Raw genomic sequence first — 18,108 nt, forward strand, 5'->3', positions numbered from 1 at the left:
AGTGAAGGATTTGCTCCCTAATAGCACTTTTTACCATTGAACTTCTGCTGTTTATACACCTAGAATACTTTGTTTTAAGTTTATAAACAGCTTAAGACCACTAATAAAGACTGGTCAGATTTGTGTAAAGCCTGTGTTTTCTTATGCTTAATAAGCTTACAAATAATGTACATGCTACACCTCAATTGTTCTCTAGTGTACCTCGCATGACAAAGACATACATCTGATTTACAAAATTGATAGTAAAACAGTGAAATATTCAAGGAAGGGCACCCCCATGTACCCATGTATTTGATAAACCCATAGTCCTTCCCCCAGATAGCGCTGTCCCTTCTGTTTCGAGAACTACATACTGAGGGCCTACTGGCACTTATATCTTTGCTAACCCTAGCTATCTGGGAATCTATTTAGAAGAACTACCAACCCAGGGCCTCTCTAGCACCTATATTGAAATTATATGATTTGGGCCAGATCTGGTTGTCACCGTCCAACAGACAACACCAATAAGCACTTGCAGGGCCAACAAGACACAGGGAGGACCTTGGCTTAATAGCCCCTAACCCCAAAGGGAGATACCATCTCCTTGACGTGCACTGGAAGCTCACCAGGAACAGAGTTCCCCTTGAATCCACACAGACACTCAAACACACCAATATGCTAACTCTTTCCTCTGCACCAACAAACAATGGAATGCAGCTATACTCCTCGATTAATTTGGCCTAGCTGCTTGCATACTTATACACCTCCATTATGATCTGAACAGTATTTAGAACGCAGCTATACCCCACGAAAACTAGCCTAGCTGCACACATAATCCCATTCACAAACTCCAACACCACCAGAATGCAGCTACCCAAGTCCAATTGGCCTTGCTGTGCACATTTCTACTGATCTCGCACAACCACTGCACCATGCCTAGCACTAGAATGCAGCTACACACCACTTAATCAGCCCAGGCTGCAAACATACCGAGTGCACCCAAGCACATATTACTACATTACTCCCTCCACTGACCTGCACTATAGTCCCAGAGGCCATTCATACCACAACAATTTGAAATCATACCAATGGTAAAAGGCACTATATAATACCCAATAACATAACTTAACATTACATGATTACCTAGAGTGGGGGCAGCAGCATCATGAAAGGGTTTTACAGTGGCTATGATGATATATACTGTGGGCACAGGCATCATGAACATATTGGCTTTACAGTGGCAATGCTGGAATATATTGAGGGCACTGGCATCACTAAACTGTACTGTTGTCTTTTCACCGTTTTTTGGCCACAAAAAGTTGCAAAAATGCACCATTTCAACCCATCATCTTAAACATTTTCTCTGTGCAACAACCCTTACAGGTTGGCTCGGGCTTCTTCTCTACACTCAGTCGCTTGCACCAATTCGTGGGAAATATTTAGGTCATTGCACAGAAAAAGTTCACCAGTAACCAATAAACAAGTGGCAATCAAGCTGCTGGGATCATTTTATACTTACGGAGCAGGAGATTGGCAGAAAGGCTCCATGCGAGACACGTATCCAATAGGTGGTTGAATGAGCTATGTCAGATTTACAGCATTTACTTTTACAACAGTGTTCTTCCTCTTTAAAATAATAGCTGGTTTATTCAATATTTCCCAGAAACAAAAAAGAAATTGGCAATATAATCAGCAGCTTGACACACAGTGCTTGAGGTTGTGAACAAACATTTAAATATTTTGCAAATTTGACACAGAGCAAAAAAATAAAGAAATGCACTCAATGTACCAGCTTAATATTTATAATATCTTCTTATTTGACAATGGGAAGCTAGAGATGGTAGAGCTTTCGGCAGGCTTCAAAAAACATAAGCTTTGTGATCAGATTCCCTGAATTTGTTGGGGCGGGGCGAATATTCTGAGGCCAAAATGCAGGCATATTATGACAAGGAGTTCAAAGCACTTAGCCGGCAGCTTGCTTACTTGCATATGTTTAACTCTTGTGAGTCCTGTTGTCAAAAGTTCTCTTGGAGTGGGCATCTCTGTATTTCAGAGTGTGACAGTCAGAAATCCTCTTTTTCATGATGGTAGTGCGTTTGGATCCCATATATCTGTTCTTGGGATAGCAGAACTCCAATACCCTCTCAGTGATGGTGTCTGTTCTCACTAAGCCTGAATCAAGTCCTTTTTGGTGATGGAATCTCCATTTTTGTTAGGTTGAGAGCTATGGGATCCCTTGAAGATGAATCTGTGTTCATGGGAGACTGACATGAATGTCAATTCTTGGGAAGCTGAAACCCCAATGTCCTTGTTTTGATGGTCTTTCTGTTCTTAGGTGATGTCTACTTTGTGAGGCACTGGATAATTATTAGCTCCTTTGGTTACAGCAGCTCCAGTTGTAGGAAATTGGGAGTCAAAATGAATCTTCAAGATGTATTTTGATTTTATGGAAGATTAAAAGTCAGCGGTAGTGAGTCAAATGTTCTTTTGGTGATGGCAACTGCATTGTTAGGAGGCTAGAAGCCCTCTGTTTGTCCATTCCAGCAACCTGGAAATAAGCGATCTTCTTAGTGATAAAATCACAGGTTTGGGAAACTGAAACTAGAGGTTGTCCAGATATTGGTGTCTTCGCACTTGCAAGTTGAATTTCCATTCTTGGGGTCAGTAGTCCCCATGCTGATAGTATTTCCATACTGTTGAGCATGGAAATTACAAGTATGCTTTATTGGTGGTATTTCCATTGTTAAGCAGCTGAGAGCCAGATGTTCTCTAGACTGTTCCCCCATTGCAAGACATCTAAAAGTTAGAAACACTTTAGAATAAATTAAAGAGAGCTCCATGGTGTAAACAAGCATCATAAACTAGGTTACTTATCCGAGATCCAGATCCAGTCACTTTTTTTACTGAGATGACAACTTTTGCCAGGCGTTATTTTTATCACTAAAGTTCTCCAGTCTTGAGTTGTGAAGAATATTCCATTATAACAGAGATAAGAAGATGGTTGGGAATAGTTTGTCTCTAAGCAATGCCTCAAGTCACGTCAACACATTTAAGTTGAGGCATGCCCTGTTTCTGAGGTTGGTTCCATGAAGATGCACCAATATAAATGACAGGGATAGCCTTCATGAAGATATCTTAATAGGATAGATGGAGGTAAAGGGTTCCCAGCTGAAAACACACCACTGGCCAGCACTGATAGTAGTTTAAGACTAGTGTCTCATTAAACTGTGCTCTACTGTGAAAGCAGGGCTGGGAAAGTTAATAACCATGGGTCAGTCTGTCTATAATGTGTGTTGCGAGACTTGAGGGCAGCAGCGAGATGTTAAGGGAGCTGCTGGTAAATTAGGAAGCATATTGCTGATCAGCTCTTTATGGTAGGCCTCTGTAAAATGGGAGGGATTACAAGGTTTAAGAGGAATGCTGTACTTAAAAGGTGCTGTTGGGAGAGTAAGACTTCTTAGGGGCAGCCTGTCCCTTATATGGAGTGCTGTTTCAAGACATCAATGGGAAGGTTAAAAAGAAACGCAAAAGAACATCTCAGATATTGAGAACGGGTTGATCCGGGAATACTGCCTCACTCAAGAACACTTCCTGTGGAGGGGCTTTTTAGAAAGTTAGGCATAGAGCAGATCTAAATAATGTTGTTGGGAGGCATTTCTGGGGAAGGCTAGTAACATCTCTTGTGGAACTCTGGTAGATGGGGCAGCATCACTGGTACTCTTTGAAATGTTTCCGAGAAGCATTCGTTGAGGAGGCTCCAGCGCGAATGGAAGAACTGATAAATTACTCTTTCTTGGCCTCGTCATTCAGTGGCAGCTGGACTGCATTCTCCTCACTCGCATCTTCTTTGCATGCCGTAAGCTCCCCATTCATGTCGCCTTTACAGTCACCTGCCATCTTCTCCTTGTATTTCCGATTAAAGAACCCAACCTGGAAGGGAGAGGAACAGGGTTTAGAGCTGCAACAGGGTGTATACAAAAACAGACAGAAGGAGGAAAAAAGGTCGACATATAACAATCAAATAGTGACAATTATAATGTGGTGAAGCAATAATAGCAGCCTGGAAATTCTCCGGGCAGAATTCTAATCCATCATTATTTAGCCCAACTTTGTCATTGTAGAAGGGGAATATATTTACATACAAAAAAGCACTCTTTGTACCACCCTAGAAGGGACAGCCTAGTCAAACTGCGATCCTTTTTGATTAGGACCACAAGCAACATCAGATATGTTTGGATCTTGTTGCCCTTTGTGAGTGAGGTGTAGCTTGGGACCCTAGGCACTATGAGCTCTGGACTTACGTCTGGGAAATAAAACGTTTTTCATCCATTTCTTTTTTGGTTATTTCAGTAAGTCGTACTGCCTGGGTATGCTCACATGTGTATCCCGAGGTCACTATGAACAGTATCCCAAACACCACCTCACTGATGATTAGTCCTTCACAGAATGGAAATGACCTGGCAGTTCAGGGACCGTGACTTACTACCATGTGGTATTTGCCCCACAGTAGTATGATATATGAAGTACAAAACAATGGAATGGAAATCTCCCCTCAATAATTCTCAGTGTATATGATTGATGTAAAGCTTCCCAACCATCGCTGTATGACTGCCTACATATGAACACCAGGAAAGTTGAATAAAGTACCAGTATGATTAAACTATGAACTGTGAGGTGATGGAAGGGAATACCATATTATCTTAGTGATGAATTGGAAAGGAAGGAATCACCCACCTTTACTAATGTTAACGAATTATGGGAATGGAAGTCTCCTTTACTGAAGGCAGGGAAGGAGAAATTACTTACTGTAATGTTCTTTCTATGGGTTCCTCTCCCACAGATTCCTCATCTGATAGATATCCTCATCCAGATCTGCTGCTCGGAAACCTTTTAGAGGGGGCGTAGTAGACCTCGACTCAGCCGTCGATCCGTCTTGCTTGGTGCTCAATGGTCGGCACCGGATGTGTGTGTATATATATATATATATATATATATATATATATACACATCCGGTATATATATTTATATACACACCTCCTTGTCACTACTCCCCTTACCTCAGTTCCCCCCTTTTTCCCTGTGCTTGAACGCCGCAGAGGAAAACGATGGGAGACAAAGCTAACCAGCCTGGAAAAAACGTAACAGTGGGAAACATCCCAACGGGGTGAAACCTGCAGAATTAGAGAACATTGAAGGTTTTTTTTTTTAAACAAGCTACTAGCCAGATAGAAGATATCACCTCAGAGCAATCACCAGGAGTCCCTTCACTTAGACAGATGCGCCAAGCCATAACTTTCTGAGCGGGGATGAATGGGAGAGGCGAGGAGGAATCTTCAGGACAAGAATCCATAGCAAGAACATCACAGTAAGCAATTTCTCCCGCAGATTCCTTATCTGGTAGACTCCCCAAGCAGTTAGGACCACAGAGGCGGGCAGAAAGTGCTACAGTAGCAGATTTTGCAGAACTGCCCTACCAAAACGTGCATCAGCCTTGCGGGCAACATCCAGACAAAAGTCACTGGTAGACGTGTGCAAGGACGACCATTTGGCCGCACAACAGATGTCCCTAATGGGAACTCCTCTCTGCGAGGAAGTAGAAGGAAGTAGAAGCCAAGGCCACTCTCATCGAGTGTGCCCTGATATCGGGAGGAAGCTCCCTGCCTGCAGACTGGTAACATTCTGCGATGAAAAGAATGATCCAACGAGACAGAGTCTGCTTAGTTACAGCTAGACCCTTGCGGGTCAATGAATGGGCCACGAACAGCTGGTCAAATCTTCGGAACTCAGACGTCTTAGCGACGTAAAAGCTCAAGGCTCTTTTGGGATCTAAACGTGGAACCGCTCCTCCTCCTTAGAGGGGTGTGGTGGAGGGTAGAAGACCGGTAAATCTATAGACTGAGAAAGGTGAAACTACTTTCGGGAGAAAGCCAGGTCTTACTTTAATGGAAACGTTTCCCGAAAAAAACACAGGAACGGGGGCTTGCAACACAATGCCTGCATCTCACTAACCCTCCTGGCTGACGTGATCACAACTGAAAATTCTGTTTTTCAAAGACAACAGTCTCAAGAAACAGGAATGCATGGGCTTAAACGGAGCCGCCATCAAGAATGTCAGAACCAGATTTAAGTCCCAGTCCAGGACAACAAAGGGTGTTGGCAGAAACTTATTCACAAGGCCCTTCAGGAATTAGGCCATAACCGGGATTGTAAAGAAAACATCTTGATCCGGGAACCTTTTGAACACAGACAAGGCCACCAAATATCCTTTGACTGTGGTAACCTGAAGGCCTGCTGAGGCCAGTGACAGAAGGAACTCCATCACTGTAGTGGTGGGGCAAAAGATGCGGTTGATCTCGTGTTCCCTGCACTACGCCTCAAATCTTGTCCACTTGCACGCATCCAGAGATCTTGTAGATGACTGCATGTGGGCACCAACACCTTGAGTACCTCCTCTGAGAGGTACCAGTCATCATACCTCATCCTCTCAAGAGCAAGGCATGTAGGTTCAGGGACTTTGCACTGCCTGTTGGACTACGTGACAAACAGAGCCACTGCTGGGGTACCCCAGCGAGAGCAGACCTCCTCCAGCATTTCCTGGCACAGTTCCCACTCGTGTGAGACCGTGCTCCGCCTGCTCAGATCATCCGCCAAGTTGTTCTATGTCCCCGTCAGATGAACTGTCGAAATCCAGTTCTCCAGCAACCAGAACCACAGCTGCATCGCCTCTCTGCAATTTTACTAGCTTGGTCTCTCAGTAGATGTGTCTCCTGCATAAATAATACACTTGCACTTAGCCTGTTAACATACGCCATTACCTTGCATGCTTTAATCGGTATACCGAGGCCCCTAACATTCCAGCTCAGCAGTGTTATAGCTACAGGGTTCCTACTAGCCGTTTGGGTAATTTCTAGCTATGTCTATTCCAACTTTCAGACATCAATTCACACTGTTACTGTTACCAATCGTCTTCTGTCTATGCATTTTTTCAACTTTAACACCCCAACTTCCCCCCTCCAAATCCTCCCTCACCCTCATAGTTCCCCGAACTCCAACTATGCATTCCCCCCTCCCTTACCTCCCCTCATTACATTGTCCTTATCTAACCATTGCACTTGCATGTAGGGGGTCGCTTTGGCGACGGTCAGGGCCGGGCATGGGGTATGTTACTACTTCACCTTGGCTAAATTTTACTTATGTTACTATCGCTCATAACGACTCATTATAAGTCACATATTGCATTGTATGTGTTCCGATAGCATACCCATAGTCAGGAGAAGGTCCATTTGCATTTCGTGTTTGCCACTGTTATACGTTGCGGTGGGACAAGTCTCTCCGAGAGGCATTCCCCGGGCTTTTCATTAGACTGTCTTCCCTTTCCTGGGGCCCCTTGTCAGGAATAGGGATGTTTGTCTCAACAAAGGAGACAGCCTCCTCAGGAAACATGAACAAATAGGTTGTATTGTTATGTTGCAAGCGGAGTCTGGCAGGGTACAACATTGCATACAGAATGTTCCATTCACGGAGCATCTTCTTCACTCCCAAGAAGGTATGTCGTTCTTGCTGCACCAAGAGGGTGTCATCCGGGAATATGCAGATTATATTGGAACCAAGCTTCAGTTCGCGCTTATCCCTGGCTGCACCTAGCACTAAGTCCCTGTCCCTATAGTTCATTAGCTTGGCTACCATCGGTCTCGGATACGCTCCTAGCTTGGGGCGAGAGGCCAAGGACTTTTGTGCTTGTTCCACCACAAACATCGCCGACCAACCAGGATCGCCAAGAATGTCTTTAAGTAATTCTTCCACTGCCAGTTCCATTGGGCCCTTGAGTGCATCTTCGGGGACCCCGATGATACGTATATTATTGTGGCGTGACCACGCTTCCAGGTCTTCGCATTTTAGCTTCACTGGACTCAGGTCCTTGGCCATAGCAGTGACTGTATTCTGCAGGGTTGCAAGGTCATTTTCTGTCTTGCTGATCCTTGTCTCAGCTTCGGTGATGCAGCCTGTTGCTTTATCCAATTGGTTCCAGATTGATGTCACATTGGTATCTATACCATCTAGTTTGTCATTAAGTGCTGCGAAGCCCTGTTGCGTGGAGTTGTAAACCCCCAGCAGATCCATGGGTGGTTGTGGTGACGATGACGAGGGGGAAGCCATTTGGACAGAGGTGTTATTACTCGTGTCCTTCCCCTTGGTGGCGAGTTTTGTGAACCTTTCAATGGACCTTGCCTTCTTTGTGGCAGCCCCCTTGTACATCCTACTGTATCACTGTTCCTGCCTTCAAGCCGGTATCGCGAGGGTTATGCCGTTGCAGGTTCCCTTTAATGGATGAGTGGTCGCACCTATCTCCCCGTGTGCAGCGGGGGAGGTCAGGGAGAGATGTAATCAGAGGCACAGGAATAAAGTTGTATCCAAGGTGGTCACCTCCTTGTGCTGTTAATGTCCCCGTTGCGTAGACCTGTTAGATTATGTGGCTCATTTTAGCAGGTGTTGTAATTTGTCACGGTTGTGACTTGCGCCCAACAGTGTAACTAAAATTCTGCTGCCAGTTTCTTCCATAAGTGGTTGGTGGTTACTTATCTCCATCCTTTTTCTCACTATGTAGTGTGGATGCGCTGCCTGGGGGTGTCTGGCACCAAGCCCATCTAGCGTGGTTGAGGGTGAAGTGCGCTTTGAAGTATTGGTAGCGCTAATTGTCTCCCCCTCTCTTCTCCGGGTCAGCAGGCAGGTACCTCTGATTGCACAGTTCGTTAGGTGGGCGCAGCAGCCTTAGGTCTTGTGTTTGCAGAAGTCAGGCCCCCATGTGGTTGGCGTGCACTGCACAGTGCGCACCCTCTGGTACAGTACCCATTGACTTCAGTCCGTACTACAGACGCGTGGCTCGTGAGACCGTCGGGCCTCCTTTGCATGTGTGCGGCACGTGTGGCTGTATGCTTTACCTTGGTGAGCGGTGCCACAAGGGTAACCACTCACCCTGTTTGCGTGGTGTTCACACTGCCACTCCAGTTGCCCACTCTTCAATGCGTTTCGTTGCTATTGCAGGTCCTTTAGAAGTTTGATGGGCAAGCGCACCACGGGACTGTGGAGCAAGGAGGCCAGCTACCCAATAGTTGCACGGGTCAATGTGGTTTGTCTGTTCCAGTGCTGCGGGGCACTTTTACGGTACCAGGCGACCTGTACGAGCCTGGTGCTCCTTTCGCAGTGCCCTAAGGTCTTACTTTGCTCTCCTGGAATGTATGCCTCACGTTGCCCCATTGTTTTTCGAGTAGTGTTGCTAGTGGGATGGCAAGTTTCTAGGTCTCACTACGCGTTTCGCATGCCGGTAAGATTCGGTATGCTCCGTGGTACTCACTGTGTCCTGTGCGCTTTCAGTTGTTGGTAACAGAGACTGCACAATTTCAGGCTTCTCTAACTTCGGACAGAAAAGTCCAACATTATATGTCTGGCCGACGCTTCATATGTATTCCACGTGTGCCATCCCCTTTGCGGGCTGCCTCGCAGGTTTGTTTCTGGGCTCATGGACCGCCTCTGTGGTTTTTTCTGTGCACCTACAGTCTGGTGTTCCATGTCAGTTGGTTCTGTGTGGTGTGTGCCGGGTAAGCGGCTTGTTCGTGTCTGTTCCGACACGGTTGTAGCACCAGTGGGGCCGTGGACCGGGACACAGCCGCGTCGTATGTCGTGTGGTATCCTCCCTCTCCCACCTCCGCCGCCTCCCGGGGAGAAGAGCCTCACTTTGCTGACAGCGGTAACTTCTCCGGGTGACCCAGGCCGTAGTGGTGATGCTGGGGTCTCGCCGGCACTTGTTGGGCTGCTGGCGGGGTGCTCGCTGGGGATTCCGCAGTTTACTGTAGGAGACTTCAGCTCTCGCCTAATCACGTGTTCCTTCGGTGAGGCTGTAGGGGCCGTGTAGAGAAGTCCCGATATCTCCGGTTCTAGTTCACGGTTTCATACGAAACCTCGCATGGATGTGGCCAGTGCCATCATACACCTTCTTGGCCGTTATCATAAGAAAATAGGCATTTATAGGCAGTTTCTTCGGCCCGGAACCCAGTACGTCGCTGGAGCGTGCGCTTAGTGCTGCATGCGGTCACCAGCGCAACAGCGCGCCTCCCCACCCCCGTTCACATCCTTCTTGACCTTTCCTCTGCCTTTGTTATGGTCAATCATGCCACCCTTATAATTGGCTCTGTGATACCCTTGGCATCAAGGACCTGGCACTGGACTGGTTGAACTCCTTCCTCTCTAACCGACCATCCCAGGTTCAACAGGGCCCTTTTCTCTCCTCCATCACACTATCCACCTGCGGCATCCCTCAGGGCTCTATCCTCTCGCTGTGGCTCTACAACATCTACCTGGCCTCTCCAGCCCATTTGATCTCTGCCTTCTCTCCTCACTTCCAGTGTTATGTGGTTGACACGCAGCTCTCCTATAAGCTTCCCTCCACTGCCTCCTCTTCTTCCTCTCTCATTCCTGATTGTCTGACTGCTATTCAGGCATGGTGTTCTGCTAATGATCTCAGCCTTAATGCCAGTAAGACTGAGATCCTTCCCATTGGGACCCCAGTTCCCTCCTTCCCTCCTACTCTCTGGCCGCCCTCCATGGGCCCCCTCTCCTCACCCTCTTGCGAGGCAAAAACCTTGGTGTCATCTTCGTCTCCTCTCTATACTTCTCTCTACACATCACAGACCTTGCCAAGAAGGTCCACTTTCAGCTGCACCTCTTCAGAGGCATTTTCCCTTTCCTCACCTTCCCCCAGAAAATCAATGTCTCCAGAGATCTGATCCTCTCTAGGCTGGACTACTGCAACAGACTCTTCTTCAATCTGCCTAAATCCTCCCTTTGCCCCCTTCAATGAAACCAGAATAGGACTTTAAGACTTATCCTCGGCCTCAAGCCCAGGGACTGCATCTCTCCAGCCCTAAAATCTCTCCACTGGCTCCCGGTTGCTACGAGGATCAAGTTCAAGACCCTCTGCATCATCCACAAGGCTTTCTGGGGCCTGGGACGCTGCTACATCCAGCTGTCTCTCCCTAAATACCTCCCCGCTAGAGCCCTTCAGTCTTCTAGCTCCAACTCTCTACAGATCAGATGCTTTTCCAAGCAGAGAGTAGGGGGTTAGATCTCTCTCTTCTGCAGGAGCCTCCCTCTGGAATGGCCTCCCTGCCCCTCTCAGACTTGAGCCGGATCTCGTTAAGTTCCGGAAGCTTCTCAAGACCCTCCTTTTCTCTTCCTCCTTCCCTCTCCCACTCCCCAGCTAATGTCCCCCTCTGCCGCATTTTCACTGGCTGCCTGGTTCCTTCTGATTCATACAGGGCACTAGGCCCTCCCCACCCAGTCTACCCCAGCACCTCGGTCTCCCCTGACCCCGCCCCCTCAAACCTGCACTTGCTCTTCCATGCTCCCCCCCCTGCACTAGCCTGGCTGGGCCTGCGCCCCTAATGAGCTCATCTAGCCCCATCCTCGCACTTAGCATGTGGACCTTCATTCCCCTCCACTTTCTGCTTTCCCCGGCACTTGTCCATCTGTCCTCCCCTTAGCCCTCACCTTAAAACTCGCCTAGCCCTGGCGACCCCCCCCAAAACATGCGCGCTCTCCATTCCGACCTGCACTTCCTTTCCCTTAGCATTAGCACTTTCCACTCTGACTGGCACTTCCCCCCCTCCGCCCGATTCCCCTATAACTTCTTGTTACTGCACTTGCACGATTGGAATGACACAAGGCCTAGTAGGACCGTTTTTGTTATTCTTCATCTGTTCCCCTCCCCCTTCTTCCGTCTTGCTGCACCTTGAAGCACCCAATTGCTGTATAGGAGCATTATAAATACCCAATAAATCAATAAATACTCTGGGCCTCATTCTGAGTTTGGCGGTGTGGGAAAAAAAGTGGCGATAATCCCATCACTGCCATTTTTCATGCACCGCCAAACTACAAGTTTTGGTAGAATTACCACTGGTGGAATTAGTGAGTAGCAATTCCCCCAGTTTTTTTAGGAACTTCCACCAACAATCAGTGGAATTACTGCTCAGTAATTCCGTCAGCCGTAATTCTGCCAAAAATTCCCAATGGAGTCCTATCGACTCCTTAAATGGGACTAACACCATCCTACCACCACTTTTAATCCTGTGGTAAACCCATGGGACTAAGTGCCTTTAATGGTAACTGATTCTGGCAGTATTCTGCTAGATTTACGGCCGAAATACCACCAAACCTGGAATGTGGCACTAGGTCTTGAAGTACAGGTGGCGCAGAGCTCGGTTTCTTCCACAGCTCTAAAAGTGGGTCTCTGATGAGCAGCATGAAATGGAAAGTCTGGCTACTGCAAAATGTCCATTAAACCATACTCAATAACGTATTTTACTGGAACACCTCACCCCAAAGCTTCTGACACATTATCCATGACCTTTCTTGTAAGGTGTATTTGGATGTGAATAAGGGTCGGAGCGAATGTGAGTACCAATGAGGTGTCAAGTCCACAATCATCTTTTAGGCCTAGCCTAGCTTCGCCGTCCCTGCTTCCACCGAAATAAATTCCCCCAGAGTGCCTGAGGATCGAAATGGCAGGAAGCAGAAGAGTATTGCATCTCTGTCGTTATCGTAAATGCTCTAGAATGACTGCATGAAATCTGTCCTCGATTGTGGGCCATATCTCAATGTCGGATCATTGACAGACCACGACATGCCTCTCGAGGAGGGCGCCAATATGACATCAAAGGATGCCAAAGGAGTAGCAGTGGTCGATGATGTCAATGCTGCGCATTAACTGCCGGACTCCAAGGCGCGCGTGATGAGTGTTTATCAGAGTCCCTGCCTGTTTTTTAAGGCATGGTGATGTCCGTCTTTTTCATTTTCTGATCTCAACGGGCCACTTTTTAAACGCTTCCATCATTTTCAGACGGGATTCTTCCCGGTTTGCTCCCGAAGAAGACTTCGATGGGAAACGTACCTTTCTGTTGGGAGAGTCAGTGGTAAACTGTCTGTGTCTTCCCGTCATGAATGTAGCCTCTTCCTGTGATTTGTGGCCCTCTTCTTGGGTCTCTCTGGTGATTTTTTCTGTCACTTCAGAGGCCCTAACTTAGGACGATTTTTATGTCGAGGGTCTAGTGCTTGGAAATGTAGACATTGAGGGCCAGAGAGCAAGTTTTGATAGTCTCTCTTTCAAAACCTTTGGTGTTATTGATTGACACGCCGAAGTTGGTTACTTCGTTCCGGTACAGAGACAAAAGAGGATCTGTTATCAATGTTTTAGTGTTGCAATCCTGACATCTTTTAAAAATAGCAAGTTGAGTTCCATTGGGTATGTCAGAAAATAATTCCGAGGTGTGAAATGTATGTTCTGAGAAACATGCCGAGTATTTGGAAAAAAGGAACTGAGGTCATGGGGCGCGGTGCAAGCTATTTATACCAATGCCGACATCACGTCCGGTCTCGAGGATGAAGCGTGCCGTGGGACCCTGACGCCAACACCGCATGGTGCCCCGTGCTGTCAAAAGTTTCCAAAATCTGCTAAAGCAGGAAGAATATATCTAAGGTGAAGAATTCATAGAAGGTGACAATTCATTATGAAATGTTGTTCCCATTATTTTTCATAGAGGTCATCAAAGGAATGAGCAGAAATTGAATGTCCAAAGTAAGAGTGAACAGAGTTTTTCCCTGAAAAGTTTAAGCTGCGAAAAGGGATTAGAAAGGAATGCTGCCTGTGCCTTCTCCAATTTGTGATAACTACTGAACGGTTAGAGCAAACCGAGAGGCGGCAAGTATTACGGTAATGAGTGCTGAAAATAGGGTATCTCTTTTGGCAGATGGTGTTCTGTTCTATAGTCTCTAAACCCCACACCATAATCCTAGCACTGAATAAGATTATCGAGACATTTGGGAGGATATCAGGATACAAATTGAGCGCTGAGTAACGAGAAATATTAAGAATGAGGAACAGTGCAGAAGACACATCATAAAAATGCAGAAATCAAGTACTTTTCAGAGTTAATATTGTGAGTTGCAGCTTAAAAACCTGAGTATTAAGATAGATCAAAGCTAAAGGACAACAACCCTAGAGGGAAAATTACATTTGCCTCCTCAAGTGGACGCAAAGGGCCTCAGAACAACCAACACTTTTGCCACTATCCAATAGAGAATGAACTGAAGTCATCAAATTGAATACTTCACCTACAGTACTATCTGTCTTCCAGTTCCTGCCCATACCACTGTCCCCCAAGGATGGTTGCGAATTAGACAGAAACATATAAAAATTTATTTGGGCAAGGAAACGAACTAGTAAAACCCTCAGTATGGTAACTCTCCTCAAAAGGGAGCATTCTCTGACCGAGACTTCAATTTATATTTCAGGACAGCCAAATGTTATTATTTTGTGACATGGAACGGGGAAAAGGGAAAGAGCCATGGCAACAAAAGAGGAAAATTACTTGACTCCTTATGACGTTAAAGCCCTGCTATTTGTCAGTTCGGCAGAACAACGTAAGGCCCCCAAAGCAAAACCTTACAGTAGTATGTTCTTATGCACTGATTGATTGGAGCAATATGACTCATAAAGAACCTGCCCTACTAGCCACAGCATCCTTACTGGAGAATCCTGATTTAATGAAAATCTCACAGGATGGAACCCTAAACCAACAGAGACTTCAAGAATTGCAATACATATCTCAGTTCCTTTAAAGGGGCATGTTAAAACCTGTAGCAAGAATTTCATCTGCAGCACCATACTTTCTACAACTATCTACAGATTAGGTACTAGATCCATATCATGCTCCCCAGAATCCAGTAACTGTGACTCCCCCATCAATGTTCACAACACTGATTTCCAACATACGAAAAAGACCACTGACTCAGCATTTAGTCTCCCAGAGAGGGTGATGGGTATTGGCCTTCACCTCCGACCTTTTGCTTTCCCTGACTGGTGGCAAGATGGACGGTGGAAGATTTCGGCCCTGCAATGGAAGCTACCAAACTCTCTGGAGTGGGATATTTAGAAAGAAAACCCTAATTCAAAGGTGCAGGTTTGCGTTTATTAACTAGTCCCCTGTCGATTGGTGAAGATGGGCGTGGGAGTTACTAATTGTTCATTGCATGATCTCCCAATTTAGCAATGAATGGCAATAATGTCACTTTCAGAGAACCTTTGTTCAAGTATCCGTAAGCTTGCATTGGCTATTGGTTTCGAAGCTGCCCAAGTAATTCAACAACTTTTGCCATGGGCTTATAAAAGACAGCTTTAGATTGGTCATAAGGATGTCATTGCATGCAGTCCAACTTCAGGGATTTAGCCAACCCACTAGCATCCCTTAAATCCGCTACTCAGTCTGCTACAGCAGTGCCCTTCGAGAGGAATTCTTTGGGGGAATCTTCTTGTGTCCCAGTATTAGCCTCGAAGTCGTATGGAATTGGGTCACCTCCTTAGTCAAATATATTCTCCATAGCATGGAGAAACTGACCTCAAATTCGGGGTGTAACTTGTAAGATCATCAACTGGTGCTGATGACGAGGTTGGCTTTCAAAGCTCCAGCCTGGAACTTCATTAACTAAGGCTACAATGAACATTTTTTGACAGAACAGGACTCGAGCTCTCTGGCTTGCAGCTGTTACCCTTGGAGGTGTTTCTGTTGGCTGTAGAAGGCGCAGTGGGAAATGGGTATGCCACCGGGACTGATGTTGCTACCATTGACAGCACAGCCTTTGCAAACGCATTTCACATCTCTTGTTTGAAAAGCTCCTATTGCTCTGATGAAGAAGAGCTTGTTGGGAACGTGTGCATCTGGTGAAGAATCAGATTAATCGTTATGTCCTCCCTCCTGGAGTGCCAGCATTTCTTTTTAATGCGAGGCAGAAGAGTAAGAGTGGTGCGACTTGCTTCTAGAATGCAACCTCTTCTGATGCTTTTTTCATGTATGTTTTTTCTGCTTCACGCTATCCGCCTAAGAAGGAACCTTCTCGGAGCTTTCGGGATCAATAGGGTCAGAATCCTGTTTTCAGACGACCAAGTATTAGTTTTGCATTACTTTCCCTGAGGTTCTTCGTGTACATGGACTGACAGCAGCCTCACCTCAGAAAGTCATTGACCAAGCCAAAGCACCAAATACAAACATTGCGTCGGTCAATGACAAGCATCTTTTGCTATAGTCACTCCAAGTCAGATGGGTAAGTCCAGACGTGGGTGACGTGCCTGCTGCACCTAGAGAGCCACCCTACACCTCACTGATGTTGCCCAATGAGGCCGAAACATGTCTGGTGTTACTTGTGGTCTCATGCAAAAGGAATGTGACCAAGCAATATGGTTTGGACTTTAGTGGTGGGACCAAACCTGATTTGCATATGGTATTTCCCCTTTCTGTAATGGCTTGGCAGATGTTAGGCAGAATCCTGTGCAGTTCCCTTGGGGAACACTGCAATAAGATTAAGACTACAGGAGTAAGCAGTAAACCCAATTGGTAGCAGTCTGCACCACCCATATTTACCTGGTAGCTGTGGCTGAGCAGTCAGACTTCTCTCAAGATTAGTAGGGGAGTATACAGAGGATACACAATAGGGCTAAAAACAGAGTAGAGCAAGCAAACACTGACCAGAGCTTGGTATCAAAAGTATATAGTTATATATTTAAAACACACTTTAGGGAATACACTAAGCACTATAGATCAAAGCAAGTTCAAACACAATCAGAAAATTATACACACCTCCCTTAATAATTATTAGACAAGTCTAGGTCAAAACAGCACTATTTGTAAAAACAGATGTGAGCGCGTAACTTAGATGGCGCTCCAATAATTAGGTTAAAGGGAGAGAAAAAGGCAGGTCATGAAAATAAAACAGTTCCCAACACTTTTCTAAGACCACAGCAAGTTAGTGAAGGCAGAGTCTACTGTAAATCCAAAGTTCATAGGCCAGGCCCACTTTAAATGGAGCAAGGCGGTATGTGCCCAGGATCACACAGTTTAAAATGCACTAAAGTCTTTGCAAAAATGTTCAAAAGAGGTTGGTTTGATGCGAAAGGTAAAGTTAGAAGGTCTGGGGGCCAACCCAGTCGGAAAGCCAAGGATTTAAGGGTCACCTTTAGCAAACTGTGGAAAGGGAGGCCAGGTGGAACACAGTACCTTTAAAAGTGAGGAAGCTCCAGCGGTGGCAGTTGTTCCTGGCAGCGGGTGCAGTTTGTGGTTTTGACCAGGGGAAGAGAAGATCTCGTCGAGGAGGAAACCTGGAGTCGTTGCACTGCCCAGGGAAGAGACCAGCCGTGGAGTTTGTTCGGATAAAAGGTACGTTCCTTTTATTCGCGGTCACAGTGGTGAAGCTTGGCTATCTGGCCGCCGGGGTGCTTGGCACTGGCGATTCGACCAAGGGACATCCTGGAAGGCGAATGGCGAACTGGTTGTTCCCACCAGCTCAAAGGGAGAAGACTCTTACAGCAGAAGATCTTCTCTTGTCGTCGGGAAAGTGGTGAGGTCGTTGCAGCAGGGCTCCACATGTGGTGTCGTCGTTGCAGATGGCTCAGCTTCTCCCCTCTTCGGATTTCTTAGGTCCTGTGGCAACTTCTGAAGTTCCAGTCCCAAAAGCCCTGCTTTCATGCAGAAAACCCCCCATTCAACAGCCTAGCTGTCACTCATACATGCTAAGTGGTGAGCCGGGCGGCTCACCACTGGGCCAATCAGAACAGAGTGCGACTTGGGTTGCTAAAGCAACGCAGTCCAGGGTGCCAATTCCCCCAGCCACACATCCTGTGGAACCCAGACAGAGTGGCACCAGTTGGAGGGCTTCTGTGGAGAAGCCCGCCAAAAGACGGAACAAAGGGCCCGACCATGGTTGGAGTTACAGAGACGGACACAAACGCCATTTTGGAAAAGAGTTCTGTTGAAAAGACCCAACCGGTGATTTTATATTAAATAAATAAACCAGCGGTATCTTTAACATTGCACCAAAAAAGTGGTGCGTTTAAAATCAATTGGAAAATCTCATAGGAAATATTCTGGTGGAATATTTTGCATGGTAACCACTGCCACCAGCCAGAAACTCGACAAGGGGGACTGGACAGTGCCCCCTTGGAAACAGACCCAGGGGCAATCTAATTAACCCCTTCCAGTACTTCCACAATATGATGGTTTGTACTGGTTCTGTTCACAATTTTGGACT

General features: G+C 46.4%; 1 protein-coding gene across 4 annotated transcripts in view; it reads right to left on the reverse strand.

Moving 5' to 3' along the window:
- Positions 1-1,597: 1,597 nt before the first annotated feature.
- ITGAL (integrin subunit alpha L) overlaps positions 1,598-18,108 on the reverse strand; it is a 1,445,000-nt gene continuing 1,428,489 nt past the window's right edge. For all 4 annotated transcript variants that reach the window (XM_069651639.1, XM_069651640.1, XM_069651642.1 and 1 more), the window contains one exon: positions 1,598-3,909. In XM_069651639.1, the coding sequence (XP_069507740.1) occupies positions 3,763-3,909 (147 nt within the window). In that variant the 3' untranslated portion in view covers positions 1,598-3,762. The remainder of the gene's footprint in view (positions 3,910-18,108) is intronic.

The sequence above is a fragment of the Ambystoma mexicanum genome, chromosome 3p (assembly GCF_040938575.1).
Source record: "Ambystoma mexicanum isolate Mex_15411 chromosome 3p, UKY_AmexF1_1, whole genome shotgun sequence".
NCBI classification, from domain to species: domain Eukaryota; kingdom Metazoa; phylum Chordata; class Amphibia; order Caudata; family Ambystomatidae; genus Ambystoma; species Ambystoma mexicanum.